Source organism: Phycodurus eques, chromosome 9 (assembly GCF_024500275.1).
Source record: "Phycodurus eques isolate BA_2022a chromosome 9, UOR_Pequ_1.1, whole genome shotgun sequence".
NCBI classification, from domain to species: Eukaryota; Metazoa; Chordata; class Actinopteri; order Syngnathiformes; family Syngnathidae; genus Phycodurus; species Phycodurus eques.
In genome coordinates this window covers 22,264,087-22,281,416 of record NC_084533.1, presented here as the reverse complement: position 1 = coordinate 22,281,416, position 17,330 = coordinate 22,264,087, and the positions used below count along the sequence as shown (strand labels likewise).

General features: G+C 37.4%; 1 protein-coding gene across 4 annotated transcripts; it reads left to right on the top strand.

Moving 5' to 3' along the window:
• Window positions 1–1,173: 1,173 nt before the first annotated feature.
• Window positions 1,174–16,656, top strand: gdpd2 (glycerophosphodiester phosphodiesterase domain containing 2). 4 transcript variants are annotated; one of them, XM_061686320.1, is made up of 18 exons: window positions 1,174–1,307; window positions 1,971–2,129; window positions 2,622–2,812; window positions 6,395–6,597; window positions 9,154–9,257; window positions 9,337–9,430; window positions 9,593–9,652; window positions 9,738–9,836; window positions 9,943–10,036; window positions 11,016–11,161; window positions 11,668–11,750; window positions 12,758–12,917; window positions 13,233–13,439; window positions 14,130–14,278; window positions 15,143–15,290; window positions 15,570–15,652; window positions 15,728–15,753; window positions 16,097–16,656. In XM_061686320.1, exons 4-18 carry the CDS (start codon window positions 6,520–6,522, stop codon window positions 16,168–16,170), a joined length of 1,605 nt encoding a protein of 534 aa, XP_061542304.1. In that variant the 5' UTR covers window positions 1,174–1,307; window positions 1,971–2,129; window positions 2,622–2,812; window positions 6,395–6,519; the 3' UTR covers window positions 16,171–16,656. The 4 variants fall into 4 exon arrangements, with proteins under 4 accessions (XP_061542304.1, XP_061542307.1, XP_061542303.1 ...); XM_061686323.1 differs by lacking the exon at window positions 1,971–2,129 and having other exon boundaries at window positions 2,636–2,812; XM_061686319.1 differs by lacking the exon at window positions 1,971–2,129.
• Window positions 16,657–17,330: the final 674 nt, after the last annotated feature.

The following is a 17,330-nucleotide window of genomic DNA, read 5'->3' as shown; positions in this document are numbered from 1 at the left end:
AAGGGAAAAAAAAATTAATGTAGGTTATTAATACGTACAATTGTGCATATAGCTTTTATTTCATTGTTTGAATTTCGTTGTTCTTACATCTTTTACACTGCAGCTGATTGGATGTTGCACTTGCATATCTTTGTTCTCTTTTATATTGTGTTTTTATGTACTGAGGACCAAGAGGAATATAAGCCCTCAGATATTATTGTGTTCTTATCCTCAGTTATGATGATACTTGTATGTCGTCGGGAAGTGCTAATGTGCCCTTTTTGTGCTATCATCAAATAAAACCAATCAAGCAATCCATTTTTTGTTTTGTTTTTTTTATAATAAGTAAGTCCCAGGCGGCACGGTGGCCGACTGGTTAGAGCGTCAGCCTTACAGTTCTGAGGACCCAGGTTCAATCCCCGGCCCCGCCTGTGTGGAGTTTGCATGTTTCCTCCCACATCCCAAAAACATGCATGAATTGGAGACTCTAAATTGCCCGTAGGCATGACTGTGAGTGCGAATGGTTGTGTGCGATTGGCTGGGAACCAGTTCAGGGTGTACCCCGCCTCCTGCCCGATGACAGCTGGGATAGGCTCCAGCACGCCCGTGACCCTAGTGAGGAGAAGCGGCTCAGAAAATGGATGGATGGAAGTAAGTCCCAAGATTTAACCTTCAAGTTCAAGCAAGTCCAAAGTTACCAAGGATAAAAATGCAGTTCAATTCAAGTCACGACTTGTGAAATAAAAGCCTGAGCCAACTCTTGCCACTAGCTCTTGGCTTGTTGTATTTCCAAGTTTTTTTTTTTAAATATTTGTTCTCATTGTGCAAAGTTATCAAAATGGGGATTGTGTATAATTAACAGTTAAAAATAAAATTAACATTTTTACTTTTTCCTTGCTAGTAGCAACTACTCATGTACTTAAGTACTTTTCAGAGTCTGCACTTTTTAACTTGTATTAAAGTAAAGGAGTTTAATCAGGATTTCTACTTTTATCAGTCTTTTTTTATGCAAGTATCTGTATTTCGACTTAAGTCGAGAGTGTGGGTGCTTTTAAAAAGAGCCAAAAAAAAAAGGCATCATGTACAGTATACATCCTTTCATGTGAGGTATGGTAAAAAGTTGGCGCAGAGATCATAGCCTAATGAACGTACTTGGATTCGTCCCTCCCTGTCCTGACTGGAGTTACAATCCACCCTCTCTTATCTGCACCAATGCATCAGGGACTTTATATTCAGTTCACGGGTGCGCACTACCAGTGAGAAAGCAGAAAGAAAATCAACCTGAGACACTTTTCGCATCTCCACGTAAAAGACCAGTGGGATTTGTGGTGAGTACGCGACATCTGTAACTTTAAAATGAAAAAAAAAAAAAGCAGAAAAAAAACTATAATAGTGTAATTGCCTCATATTGAAAGCTCTATTTAGCTTTATAGGTCTTCCATGCATTTATTATTGGATTATCTTGGAGACAAAGTGTCAAACAACAAAACGATGTCTTGTTTGCAATGATTTCACATTTTTTAATTTGTCAGAAAAATGACCAATTGTTCAATATTGACGAGGTAACCTATTTTTTGTGTGTGTCATTTGTTTGATTAAATTATTTTACTATTTCTATGAAGGTACTTAATATTGAGGTATTAGGACATGATTCCTATTATACTCATGTTCATGCACACTTATCTAACCCTAACTTCTTGAAAAACACAGCTAAATGAAATAATAATCATTAAAAGGCAAACCATTCTATTTCCGAATATTGTCAGTTTCCTACTTCTACCCAGTAAAACATTTAAAAAAATAACTAAAGTACAAATAATAATTTAAAAAATGCAAAGAAAGTTTTGTAATTTTGTTGTGTTTTTAAAAATAATTGTCTGACAGGAAATACAGTTTTTCTTTTTTTTTTTTTTACCCTCCTCATTTATGCTTTTACATTTTCACACAACAACGGGAAAAAATGAATTTTTTTGTATTAAAAAAAATTTCAGAGAAACTGCCCCCAAAATCTGACAATATTGGGAGATACAGAAATGGACATTTCTGCAGTATGAGTTCCCGTTCATCCCAGCTCAAACTGCTTGCTGACCACCGCATCAATGGCAACCTTGAACTTTTCCACAATGGAAACCTGAAGTAAAAACAAACTAGTGAGTTCAGATCTTTTTCGTGGCTCATTCTCAGACGCTCACAGAAAGGGGGCACACCCAATGCACCATTGTTGTTGTTCCCACATCCCCCTCCCCATATCAAATACCCTGTTGGGCTTGTTTTGAAGTGTCAGCCCAGCTCCTGCATGTGCATGTCTGCTGTATTTGTGCTGTGACAGCGTGCACTCTCAAAGCGCCGGTGGAATTTTTATTTTAAGTTCAGCCAATGGCTGAATGGCCATATTGAGCCTGGCTTGCCGCAATGCATTTGGTACTTTCAGTGGGGATGTATTCCATCTATTAGGACACAGTCACATGCTATCACATTGCAACGAGTATGACTAGTATTGTTCTTGTTGATGTTGTCATCATGGGACTATTAATATTGTTGACACAGCTGTTGTTGTGCTCACTGATATCACGATCCCTCTGTGCTCTATTTTTTCATTCGATCTTTACTCAAGCTCCCTACTCTGTGTCTCTATCTCAAAGAGTTTTTCCCTTAGATTGCCCATGACGTGACCACCTGGCAGCGTGCCAGCGCACGTGTCTGATGACGTCACCTCTCAGGCCACCTGTACCCATTGACGTCCCATTCGGTAAAGAAAGAGAGTCTCCCGCTTCATTCAAAATGATGGATTGCCTATGATGTCACCACTTGGCAGCGTGCCAGCGCACATCCGGTAAAAACAAAATGACGTCACATCATTGTCGCATGACATCATGTTCGGGGACATCTGTCGGAATAAAGGAAATCATTGGGTGTCCTATCGGCACCAAAAAAGGTCATTTGTGATCGTACCTGTGAATACGGTCCTTTCCGGCCCCGTCCCACGTCAATGGTGGGTGCGACCGCGTCGCGAGGGCTTTGCTGAGACAGCTGCAAAGAATGAGGTCATCACATGGCTTGTGCAGGTGACATGGGGTGTCTGAGATGTGAGGGGGTCATGTACAGAGGTCACACAGCTTTGGCAAACAATAGGGATACTCACGTGACTTGTGCATGTGACATGGGGTGTCTGACATGTTTGAGGGTCATGTCCAGAGGGCACAACCCCGCACCTGTAGAGAATGAGGTACTCACGTGACTTCAGTAGGTGACATAGGGTGTCTGAGATGTTAGAAGATCTGAAAAAATGAGTATTTAGCCAAGAACATGTGTTTTTTATGACCAATGGGATGTGCGAAACGCTGAGCGGACCACCAGTCTGGAAAATCCCTTATCAGTGAACAAGCACAGACATGTTCTAGTTCTCAAGGTTATTATCAAAAAACATGTCCAGGAATCCTGACTCCTCATTCAGTTGGGGCGTCCACGTACGTGTGCGTCTTGACCAGCTGGTCTTTCCTCTAACTTTCAATTGGAAACCAATAATAAATAACCTACGAAGAATTCAAAATTCAACTCAAGCCATACATGAAAAACCTATAACTTAATAACTGCAATGATGGATTTGAAGGTTGTGGGTTGTTGAGGTGGGGCTTCCTACTGAGGATTTTTAACTGCAAGTGATCTCACTTTGCTCCTAGTAGTCTGTTTTCTTGTCATTTCTGGAATGTGGCCAAATGTACTCATGATGGAGTACGAGCTGATACTTAGAATAATATGACTCAAGTAAAAAGTAGTCCTCCAAATAAACACTTGAGAAGTTAAGTACAGTTTTTTGTTGTTTTGTTTGTCTGGCATTGCATGCTGTGCACCAGCGTTTTGTAATCTGCGGTGCAATTTAACTGAGTCTTGCAGGTGTCCATCAGTGAAGCGTGTTCTGTGTTTGTTTTTGATGGAGTTCATGTCAGAAAAGGCAGATTTGCACAGATAGTTTAATCATAAAAACAAGCTGGTAACCTTCATAGCTGTTGTCCATATACCACTGTACTTTTCTGTGTCAAGAAGACACCGAAGGTTTGGTGCAGCCCGATTGGCTTTGTGGTTCAGTTCAATTTGCAATGTTATAATTTCAATCTTCACCTGTCCAGCATCCAAGATGAACATTGCACTTAGTTGCTCAGCAATGTATGTTGTGTCCATGTTCATGGGGCTTGGAAATGAACAACACACAAGGCCCAAGCTGACAAAGGTCACAAAACCTGCTCTCCAACTCTGTTTATGGCTTATGAGTACTTTTCTACAACTTTGTCAAAAGTCTCAGATTCATCAACATTGTCTTTCAGCACCACGTGCACAGAAATGCAGCACCTTTTTTTCTCTCTGTAAATCAACGGAGAAAATGTACATCTGAGCTTTAAATGCATTTAGTGCACTTATCATCCAGTATTACCTTTGCCTTGCAGCTCACAGTTCAAATGGTTCAGTTTCATAGTAATGTCAGTTAAAAATGCAAGGTCAAAGTGTCCACTCAGTGTCCTCCAGCAAGAAGGTGTCTTCGCACAAAGCTGCCTTCAACTCACAGACCTTTTCAACACGTAGTGCGCTGCCCAGTTGGTAGTTAGCTTCTCTCCACGAATGCTACGGTTTTGGTCACGCGCGACAAAAAGACCTTTGAACGCCATTGTTTTTTGTGTGTCATTTCCATGTTTACACCAATATATAAAAAGAATAGCAACAAAAAATACTAGGTGTAGCACAGTTAAATGGCGTTTATTTATTTTTTTACCACCCCGTTGGTGACCCCCTGATACCATTTTTGCGATCTTTAATTTTATCATCTGATTTCGCTATATCCATTTTCCTACTTTGCTATACAGTGGTGTCTTGGGATATTAGCAGAGGTGGGTAATAACGCGTTACATTTAGTCCGTTACATTTACTCAACTAACATTTTCGATAAACTGTCCTTGTCAGAGTACTTTAAATGCACTGTACTTTTTACCTTCCGCATAGGGCGCCTGTTGCGCCAATCAAACGGGATAACTTTCGGACATTTGACTCCAATTGACCAATCATATGACACAAGGCAGTCACATGATCGCCCACGTAGCCTTCGCGAGCCAATCAAAATGCAAAAATTTTTTTGGGGGGGTAAACAGCCGCAAAACTGTGCTTACAGACTTCAAAAAACAACAGCTTTGTTATGCAGCTCTTAAATTGTGACTGCCCAAACTTGGACATTTCAGCCCACTTCTAACTTGAGAAAAAAACCTTGCGGTAAGTTGCAGATGTTTTTGCTGTTGTTTTGGCAGTGGATATGGCAAAATTAGCTATGGTGTCAGCTTCTTCATGAAGTCATTTAAGTGAATAAAGCAAATAATGTTTCTGTAGGGCCCAATGTATGTGTTGTTGGTTTTTGGGCGGTTAAAATTTGAAATGATGGCATGTGTGTGTCGACTCCCATATATTTTTTTTTAATTTAATTTTATTTGATGTTCATGCTGTGATTTAAAAAAAAAAAAAAAAATCTGAAGTTACTCACAAATTACTCTTTACTTATAGTTTTTTTTCATTGAGTACTTTCTTACTCTTACTCAAAGAAATATTTGGATGACTACTTTTTACTTTTACTTGAGTCATATTATTCTAAAGTAACAGTACTCTTACTTGAGTACAATATTTGGCTACTCTCTGGATATTAGTGACCTGATTTACGAGTTTCTCGCGATACAAGCTGTCATTCTTCGAACTTCTCAGACAGTGCAAGTGTCCAAGAGAGTTGTATTTTCGTTCAAACAATTTTAAAGACCTAAAATTGGTTACTAATGTGTAAAAATAATAGACGACACGAGGACAGAACAATAGTATCGATTTGTGAAAAAATGTGAAATTGACCATAATCCGGTATATGGGCAAACTACTTCAGATTAAAAGCACTTCCGCCTCGCTCGGTTGAATGGGGAAGGAACAGGGCCACAAAAGATGACTATTGACGGTGTTTGGGCTTCGTTCATGTTTACATACATGATATCGCATTGTATAAATACATGATATGCATGTATTTAACTTTGTCCAAAGACACCAGCCGAAATGAAAACTACATTTTTAGCTAGTTTGGTTTCAAAACAATCATTTAATCATTTTAGTTATGAGTGTTGGCAAAACATACACAGGAAGTCAGCTGTTCCGTGTTGCAACGAAATGTAGTTCAGTATTTCTGATAGCGTTTAGGCCAGCAGGCTGGCCCTCCGTTTGTGCTGTGACATCATTGTGCACGCTCAAAAGCTCCCGTGGAGTTTCTATTGTAAATTCAGCCAATGGCTCTCTCCAAAACCCGACTCTATTGAAGGCCTTATTAAGCAGGGATTGCCCTAATACCTTTACAAACCCTCATTGGCTCTCCCCCCTTTTGTTCCCTCCCGTTGAATCCCTATAGGTCGACGCCGTGAATGGGGGCTCAGTTCTCCCTTCTCGGTAGCCAGTCAACGTGCTTTTTGGTCCCTCGCTATCCTCTTCATCCACTTGTTACGCTGTGAATGAGGAGGAGAAGAAGAAGAAGAGATGTCGCCATTCACTGCTTGCTGCCGAGGCTTGTACAGCTGCCACTGGAAACGCTTGAGGAAAGGCGGGGAAAATAAAGTAAAGATACTTTGATGCTTACTTTTGTCTTGCTGGTCAGTATACGTTGTCTTTTTATGAACGTATACAGGGAACAACTGTTAGTGTGTTTCGGGGTTCATCATTCACACCCCTGCTATCTTGCAAATTTTTTTTATTTTATAGGATTTTTACAGGTTTGTAAAACCTTAACATCCATCCATTCCACTAGCCTGTCAACGCCGTTTCATATTAAATGTTAGCATTAAGCTAATGGACTTTCAAGTATCAAAGTATCATTTAAAAAAAAAAAAAAAAAATGTTTTACTCAGAAGTGTGCTGTGATAAATTTCACCTTTTTATATGGGCTCTCCATGTATTGGGTCTGGAACATATCTCCCATAATAAATGAGGGTACACTGTATTAGATCAGTTTCCCAACCATAGTGCTTTTTATTTTATTTTAAACTACACTTTTACTTTATATTAAATGTAATAAAACGGTAGTATTGTTTAGTATTATTCCATTTATACAAGTAAAGACCTCCCAATGGACTAACCACCCCATTCCCCCATGTTTTATGCATTTATATTTATATTTTAAATCCAAATCAATAAAAATTAAAGGGTACTACATTTGTAACAATAATGAGATGTTGGCATGAAAGAAAATGCGTTAAAGAGCCTCTATATATAGTTCTGGTGTATTAAACATTACAGAAACAGCCAAATTATTTTTTGTCATAAATAATGGTGCTCATTTAAGCAGTTGTGGCATAAACGTTACATTGGAGTTTGGTCTAATACATTTGAAAAGCACTGTACATGACATTGTAATATGTTGTTTTTTTTCACTTTAGTATACAGTCACTGATGGTGTAGTGGTACATTCGCCTGACTTCGGTGCAGGCAGTTTGGGTTCAGTACCCACTCAGTAACGGTGTGAATGTGAGTGCGAATGGTTGTCTATGTCTATATGTACTCTGCGACTGCGGTATTGAGAATGGATGCATGGACTTTAGGATCATTTACGTGTGGAAAAAGAGATATCTTATAAACCAAAGAATGAGGTATAGACCCCCTCAACCAGGTCCTGGGGAAGTTCAGGAAGCGCTGCTCAAAGCGGGCATATTATGGAAAACTGACTTGTGATTGTTTGTATACAAATAGTAGCTTGGTGTGCGGACTGCCTGCCCATCCACAAAAGGTTTTCTTCGTTTCCCACCACAGCAACCGGTAAAAACCCATTTAATCACAGATTAACATTCCAGCCTGTCTAATTCAGTCATGTAGTGAAATTTGCCAGAGAACAAATTTGCACCATGAAGTTCAACGTTTAACAAAAGAAAACAAAACAAAAAATGCAGTTGGTTGAACCAGTTGTATATTTGCATGCTGTGACATGACTTCAGGTTTGTCTCGTACAGGTATGGGGAACCTTTATTGTAAAGTCCTCTGAGGAAAATTGATTGACTTTGATTTATTAAAAAAATCTGACTCATTATTGATGGACAAGTGTCATTATATTTATGTTAGTTTTGGTTTCTCTGCTGCTGTTTCATAAAATACAAGCAAATATATATTGAAAAAAATACTTTCAATTTGGTATTTGTAAAAAGTTATTGCTAGTTTATTTATTCTATTTTCACAATCACTTATTGAAAAAAAATCAAAGCGAGAAAAGAAGATTATTTGATGAAATTATATCTTTATATTTTGATGTGTTTTAAATTGTTTTTACAATATGTATTTCCTAAAATACTTGTGGGTGGGTAGGGGAGCGGGTGTTTTATAATATGTTGTGGAGTGATAATTTCTTTAAGCAAAATGATTCAGGAAAAACATGGAATGGAGTTTTATTGAATTTTTGTATTATCAAGTGATTTTTGTGTGTAATCTATTCATTTAATACAACAAATACAGACATGATAACATTGTTTTTATTATTCTTTATTTTTTTCCATTATATTAACTTTTTCCATTTACTTATAAACCATGCGCAAATTCTTTCCTGAGTTTCAACTAATTAATAAGTCATAAATAATATTTATAAATAATAGTAATAAAAAATTAACAGGGTCATTAACACTGTCAAATTTAGGAATTTGATGATGCGTAAGCCTTAAGTATTATAAAAATATCAGTATTGGTATTATCAATATTGTCAGTAGTGGTCCTTTACTGTTTCAGATCAATACGAGATTTTGCAGTTATCGCACACCACCATTAGATACAAAACAACAACTGTACTTTTTTTTAAATTATTATTATTTTTTTAATTGAAATGTATGTGTCGTCAAACGTGGTGGGGAGTATTGAAGTACAAATACTTAATTGCTGTACTTTTGTAATTTTTTTAAGGTATCTGTATTTTACTTTTTTCTGATGACTCTTTACTTTTACACCTTACATTTGAAACGTAACTATTGAATCTGTACTTTCTACTCATAACTTTGTTAGAATAGGCTTGTTACTTTAACCCACACAGATGATAACATGATGTAAAAAAGATGTAATTTTGTCCTCCAAAAGAATTGATGGTTGTATAGACAGATGTGGGGCATACTATTCTACCAATTGACTTTTTTTCCACTTTAGTATGCATGCTGTTGGTTCTCAGTCCTCACTCTGATCACCCTACTGTCCGTGTTCTGGATGTACATCTGTCTGGTCACTTCTAATGACCAAGAGGATGTCAACTGGTAAACAAAACCACTCACACGAAAAGCCCAAAACGTATACTGGCTGTTTTTGGCTATGGTGTTCTATTGTTCTTCTTAGGAAAGGCTTTGTCAAGCTGCAGCGGTGGGTGAACTGGTTTATGGTGCTGATCATCACCTCAGCAGTGTTAACCAGCTACTGTGTGCTGCTGCTGGTGCGAAAACAGGATCATTGATTAAAAATGACAGGGCCTTAATATTGATCCCTGTGGTACTCCATAAAGGACTACTGCAGGGATCACCTAAATATTTTCACCACTATATCTGATATAATTTTATATACAGGCAGACACTTTAACTGTGATTTAATTCTTCAGCTTTTTGCCTTGTTCCAAGTTGCTTTGGGAGAACCACTTAACTTACATTGGCTGCATAAGGTAGGTTGAATTATATTCCTGCTCCGAATTGGATAGTGTTTTTTACCTCATGTAATTTTCTAAATTCACCTTTCTCTCCTTAAAGTGCCTTCTATTCCTCGGTTTACTTTTTATCTCTCTCGGAATCATTGGAATAAGTCTCCAGTGGAAACGAGAATGGCCAACTGTACTTCTATCGTTCCAAGTAAATATGTTTTTAAATGGAATTCACAATCTTAATAGCCAGATGGTATTTGCTTGTTGTACATGTGTTGTGTTGAATGTGATTTCTGTGCATTGTGTTTTGGCAGGCTACTGCTCCTTTTGTGCAGTTTGGTGCTGTTGGAGGTTTGATTCTGCTCAGCCCATTTGTCTTTGAGGGATTCCACATGGCCAAAACAAAATGTATAAAATGCAATTCATGCAATTACCTCATTGTACAAAGAAATGTTCAATATTATACTGTAAATGGGGAAACACTAAGAAAATATTTAGCAAATACTTGAACTCATAAAGGAATAACAACATCTTGGTGGAGAGAAAACTGTATTGAAGCAAGTTAAGATGCTCTATTTAAACAAAAGTAGTGTTTTGCCACCGTCCTGTTACATCTGGGTGCCACGGAACTACGTGTATGTGAGTTTAGGAACTTCATTTAGATAAGTGTTTACATGTTGTGGCACCTTGGGGCCGAATAACAATGTGGAAGTGAGTTGAGTAGCTTCTTTTAGACCTAATTAGTTCTTTGCTGCCATCTTGTGCCATGTTGGTTTCAAGAAAATATGTTGAAGTCAATTGAGGAGGTTCAGTCAGACAAAAGTAGTGCTTTACCGCCATTTTGTGCCATCTTGGTACCAATAAACTATGTTAAACGGAGTTGTTTGCTTTGTCACCATCTTGGATGGTGCAAAGGAACTAAGTTCAAGTTAGTCGAGGAGCTTCATTTAAACAAAAGTAGTGCTTTGCCTCCATCATGTTACATCTTGGTGACAAGGAACTATTTTGAAGAGCTTCTTTTAAACAAAAATAGTGCTTTTCCGCCATCTTATGGCAAGGAACTATATGGATGTGAGTTGAAGAGCTTAATTTAAACGAAACTAGCGCTTTGCTGCCGCATTGTGGGGATGTTGAGGCGGTTATAAAACTTTTGGGGTGTTAACAAGCGTTAACTGAAGGGTCTGTTTGAGCTCTGTTGCTAACCAAAACAACATCACCAAGTGATAATTTTTATGACATTTTTATTTTGGTGGAGTGCCATGAGATTTTTGTAACATAAAATTGATGCCTTGGCTCATTAAAGGTTGGAAACACTAATCCAGTATGGTACCATAGTCGAGAGAGAGTCAATTCATTGCATGCCTCCTTTTTCCCCCCTTCCCACCAGGCTCTCACTTCCTGATGGTATCAGTGTATGCTGCAGTGTCAGCAGCCATCCTCCTGTGTCCTTTACTCATCCGCTCACCTTGTCTGATAGACCACAGCGACATGCCTCAAAAGCCAAAACTCGTCGGCCACCGAGGTGCACCCATGGTGAGCGTCTGTCCTTATACAGTATATTTTTGTTATGTAATACAGTAATTAGTGTCTTCGCGATCAAATATGGGCCTTGCGTGTTCACTCACATTGCGCCACACATCCTTCTCTAGTCCTGGCTCAGGTGTGAGCCTGCAATGTGAAGGCCCCATGTGTGGAGGTACTGTATATGGAGGTACATGACACAGTACGGGAGTGGGTGGGGGGAGGGGCAGACACAAACGGGGGGGCATATGCTGTTGGCTCACAAACAAGCTTAGTGGAACGCACCACATGACATTGTACTGTGCTCATCCATCCATTCATTTTCAACACCGCTTATCCGGGTTAGGGTTGCGGGGCGCTGGAGCCTATCCCAGCTGACTTCGGGCGAAAGGCGGACTACACCCTGAACTGGTCGCCAGTCAGTCACAGGGCACAGTACTGTGCTCAATTAAGTGAAAAAGTACCGTGTCTTTGTGTGTGTATGTGTGTGTCTCACCATGTGTCGTGGTTGCGTTCAGCTGGCCCCAGAGAACACCATGATGTCGTTCCAGAGGAGCCTGCAATGCGACGTGGCGGCCTTCGAGACTGACGTGCAGATCAGGTACACGCTAGCAAAGCATTATGGGAAGTTGATTGAAGTGATCCATCAATTGACTGAAAAGGCACGTGACGCACCATTATTTTATGTTATTATTAGAATACATATTACATTCATATTTAGTATTGCTATTGTATACATTTTTAATCGTGTGATTTGGCCATCAATTAACTCAAAAGTAAAAAACACAATTACATTCATATTTAGTTTTGCACATTTCCTTTTTATGTTTGTCATCGTTTGACCCTCTTTTAGCACACTGCAACACTACTCACAACTAATTTTTAAATTCTGGTAAATGATAATAAATCTAGTTTTTTAATTTATAGTTATTGTAATTAGTTTTTGAATGAGTAAATACTTACCAAAAACCATTAATTCCGATTTAATAAATACGTAATTAACACACGTCACGGAAGTTACTTTATGACTGTATTTTATATTAGGAAAAAATAATTGTAACATTTTATTTTATACTATTTAGTGTTTTTATTGTATAGTTCTTTCATTTATTTATATCTTTAGACATTAATATAAAATTTATTTGTATTTTATTTTATGTAAAAAGTTTTTTAAATATTTTATTTTTTTGAAAACATTTCAAAATTGTATTCTATTTAAATATTTTATTTTATTTAACATTATTTACTTTTTTGTTTTGTAGTATTTTACTTTTTTATAATAATCTAACATTTCCTCATAATCGTAACGCCAATTAAACATACTTATCTACCATGTGTAAGCATAACTGCCATAGGTATATGAGGTAATTACAGTATTATTTTTAACCTGTATGTGTGTGCATGAGCGAGGTAGATTTTGAGTTGGATTCTTTTTCTTGTATGAAAAGCGCTTACAAATATATATTGATCATATAGCTTATGCTGATTCAATTTGATGCATTATTCCGTTACTTGCCAGATAAAAGATTACTTCTAGGTATAGAATTATTGAGCAATCCGTAAAATAAATTCTGATTCCCCCCCACCCTCCTTCTGTTTATAAATAAGTAAGGACAGAATTCCATTCTTGATGCACGATCAACACGCAGGCTTTTTAAGGAGAACAACAGACGTCAAAAAGAAATTTCCTGACAAAGATTTCAACCTGAGTAGCGAGCTGACCTGGAAGGACTTGCAGAGTCTGAATGCAGGTGAATGGTTCCTACAGGTGAGAGCTCACCTTTAAATATCCGCACATATGTGTACAGGTGGGGTTCTCAAATATGTTGCTTCCAAAGAGGGGAGGAATATTTACAAGGACCCCCCTCATAATCATAACGGCAATTAGTCATATCTGCTATGTGTACCACAAAGTCGCATAGAAATTAAAAAGATGCCCATTTTTGAGAAAACATTTCAGTTACAATAAGAAAGTCACATTTATTTAGGGGGAAAAAAGTCAAGAAAAAAAATAACTGTTTGAGAGCCATTGATGAACAGTACACATTTGCATTGATGATAATATGCAGTCACTGTTTTCCAGACGGATCCTTTCCGTTCATTGGCCGAGCTTCCTGTCGAAGACAAAGACGAAGCCCGGAATCAGAGCATTCCGTCTTTACTGCAGCTTCTGCGCCTCGCCAAGGTCCACAACGTCTCTGTCATATTTGACCTGTACAGTCCCTATCAAGAGATTGACACTGTGGATGTGGTCAGAACCATCCTGGTGTCTGAGGTGGACCCAAACCTGGTAGGCCTCAAGCTCATTTTACCCACAAACTTTGAATTATATTCTATTCAGTCAGTCAATCACCTTTATTTACAGAGTCAGGACAATGTTGAATTGTCTTTTTAGTTTTACGGTAAACTTCAACTGGGAGTGACAAATAAACAACTTGAAGCAAGCACAACTGTGCAAGCAAGACTTTTTTTCATTTCTTCAAGTTTGTTTTGATCAATGTAAGTGCGATTTAATGAGCTGAAATGTGTTCAGCACAGGTAAAATGGAAAAAAAAATTATTGATATGATATTACAGATTTTCACCTTAGGCGGGTTGGTCTGGAACATATCACCCGCGATAAACAGGGTTCTACTGTATTTTTTCTGATCCTACTTTTTTGTATAATTTCCTGCAATTAATACTGTCAACTTCTTTGGCAGTGTCTCAAAAACAGAAAAACTGAAATTCTTCATCCTATATGGTTTCGCCATTTGCTTAATGTCATACTGTATGTACACATCAGTACTATGTTTCACTTTAAAAAAAATTATTTGTGGACTTCATAAAGCAACATAATTTTCTCTCAGCCTTTGGACAGTATGCTGGCTAATGTTATTGTTCTGTATTATCAAGAGTGGCCACTTTTCAAGCTTGGTTCTTGATTTAAAAAAAAAAGGCACCAACAAAATTATTTCATATTTGTCTTTGTCTTTGAATAGGTCTTGTGGCTTCCTCCTGCAGAAAGAGACTACGTGAAAACAGCCGCTCCGGGCTTCATCCACATCTACAACAATGAACATGACATGTTTAAAGATGGAGGAAGCCATCTTAATCTGCAATACAGCAAATTGAGCATGTCGAAAATCAGGTAACAGGCACTATTGATGCCAAAACAACTTCCCTTTACACTTCTCTTCAAAATGATTGGAAAAGAGGGGCCAATTAATTTCTTTTGATACTGTACAGAAACCACCATTTATTGTAGGGGATGTGTTCCAGACCCACTCACAAAAAATAATAAAAACTTTAAAAAATAGTTTTACCTTTTGAAACACTTTTAACACATTTAAACATATATTAAAACAATTTAAAGTATTGTTTAGCACCTTTTCTCACTCTCTCGCTGTAAAGGAATGAAACACTACATATAACATCCTTCTGAGAAAATGAAAGACTTGCTCATATAATTCTCCAACTAAGAAGCAAAGCCATCTCACTTTAAACTGTTAATCTGCCACTCCCAGTTGAAGTAAATGATGATGTAAAATGAATAGAATTAAACACCAAAATGTTCACCCAAACTACATGATAACGAAAGTCTGCTAGCTTAATGCTAACAAAACATTATAGTCGGTAACATGTGGAGGGGCAACACATACAAACCGATCATACAACAATACTCACAGGCATATACAGTATACTCTCTGCTCTGTGGGAACGACGGCAATTACTGGACCTCAGTTAGAGCTCTTCTCTGCCTCTTCTTCCAGCTCTTAATTACGCTGCATCTCTTCCTGTAGAGCTCAGTGCTGCTCTGCCATGTTGTGGTCCAACATTGTACTCCACTGAACGTGACCAACTCTCAATTAGGACTTGCCTATAAAATCTGCAGGCCATTCACCGCCCAGCCCCGACCTAAACATACAATATGTGCGCCATGCCCAAAAATGTACAGTATGTAAATGACATCATTTATGGAGTTGATATGCAGCCTTATTTTTTTGTGTGACAGGGAACTTGTGGGTCAAAACGTGACGGTGAACATGTGGGTGGTCAACGAATCGTGGCTCTTTTCGCTGCTGTGGTGTGCTGGGGTCAGCTCGGTCACCACCAACGCTTGCCACCTGCTTAAGGACATGGAGCGGCCCGACTGGATCATGGTAGGTAGGCCGTGGAAAGCGTCAAGGGTGCTTGAAATAATTACCTGTATGCCTTTCTGTGACTCCTCCAGTCTTCCTGTTGCAACCTGCTGATGACACTCTGCGAGAGTTGAAGCTCAGTGACTTTCCGTCTGAGAATATTCTGGTTGAAGCCTTGAGGCTCAAGTGGCCACTGATTTTATAGTGTCATTTGCAGGTTGTATTAGAGAGACTGGAAGAGTCACAGAAAGGCAATAGTAGACAATAGATGTGGTCATAATCCTAATTTGTGTGTTTTAGCCCCGTCGGATGTACACAATGGTATGGATTACAGTGGACGTTGTGTCGATTGTGTTGATAATTGGATTGTACTTCTTCCAGCAGTGAGTTCATATTTGCCACTATGGGAAAAAAAATTGTTGATGGAAATATGATTAATTCTGTTGTTTCTGCTGCAGGAAAGGTTATTGCTGCCAAAGAAAAGGTAATGTATGCTTATGTAACATATGCATGTTATTTTCATTGTTTCTTGTCATTGAGACAAGAAAATAAATTGAACAAAAAAGAATCCAGTTATTATTGTTTTTGTGGTTATATTTTAGAAAATTTTAAAAATGCAAATATAAATAAAAGGAATAAAATGTTGATGATTAGTTTTTTTAATTCAATTGTTTTATGTTAATTTTTTTACTTAAGAAAATGTAAATAATACAGTAAATTATTATCATTTATTAACCTAATTGCTTAAACTCTTGCTAAATGCAAATATTGAATGAAATCCGCTTGATCAAAAATTAACTTTAATAATTTTTCCCGCTTTTTGCCAGTGTCCAAGAAAGAAAGGAAAAACGTGTTGACCTGGAATGAGAATGAACTGTCGCCTTTCTTACCAACTGTGTAGCACTGCTACTAAAACAACTGCTACTGTACTATTGCCACTAATACTGTACTGCATTGGAGTCCCATGGTGAAGTCATGAAGGAAAGCGCACACATTCTCAATCCAGATGTTTCAGCACTGGCTCATTGTCATCATTTTGCAAGATACTGCAGTTTAATTTGCTGCTTTATCCTGAATATAGTTAGACACTATTTATTGTTTTTGTGTTGTTGTTTTGTTTGAACAGTGTCTCCCTATTGCTTGAATAAGGTTGTGTAACCTCATTGAAAAAAACATTGAAACATATTTTCACTCTTACAGACATTAATCATCAATAGAATGCTTTTATGTAAATATGAGTCACTGCAATCAAATATTGTTTCATAATACTCCTGATTGCGATATTACCTGCGCCCACAGCAACAAAAGCCAAATGTCAAATTGCAAATGTTTCCATTGCAATTATATGACTGTGTTTTTTTGCAATAAATAAAACTAAATATTCTAACAGTGAGTTTCAGTTTGTGTAACACAGCTACGAGGTAGCAGCTTAACATCTCTAAGCAAAATAAAACTTCAACTGATGAGATTTGACAGTTGTATGTGTGCTTGAAAATGTGATGTGATTTTTTTTTTAATTTTTTTTAAAAAAGCTTTTTTTTATCAGGAAGGTGCTCACAACCAAAAAACAACAGATTAACCAAATAAAATACACAAATAATATGAATCTAAACATAATAGATATGTAACCAAAAAAGGCTATAATATAACAACACAATATAACTGCATAGTACAGTATATTTAAGATCAGATAATAAAATATTATATCAACATATTAACTCAATAAAATATACAAATGATAATATTTCAAACAATACAAACAGTACATGGTTTAAAAAATGAGTAATGTAAAATTACATAAAGTATAATTAAAAGTACTTTTGATGAATTTAAATAAGAGCATTTCACACAAAGTTGCACCAACAAATGAACAGATGAACGTAATACAATGAAAAGATTATAATTATTAAACAAATTTAAAACAAATCTCAATGTGCCAGGTTCAAAGTTTTACATGAGAACTTGCACACAACTACAAACCATAAAAAGAGAACCCTTAATAAGGTTTAAAAAGTATATAATACAATACAAGATAAAATAGTATTAGTATGGAAAATATGT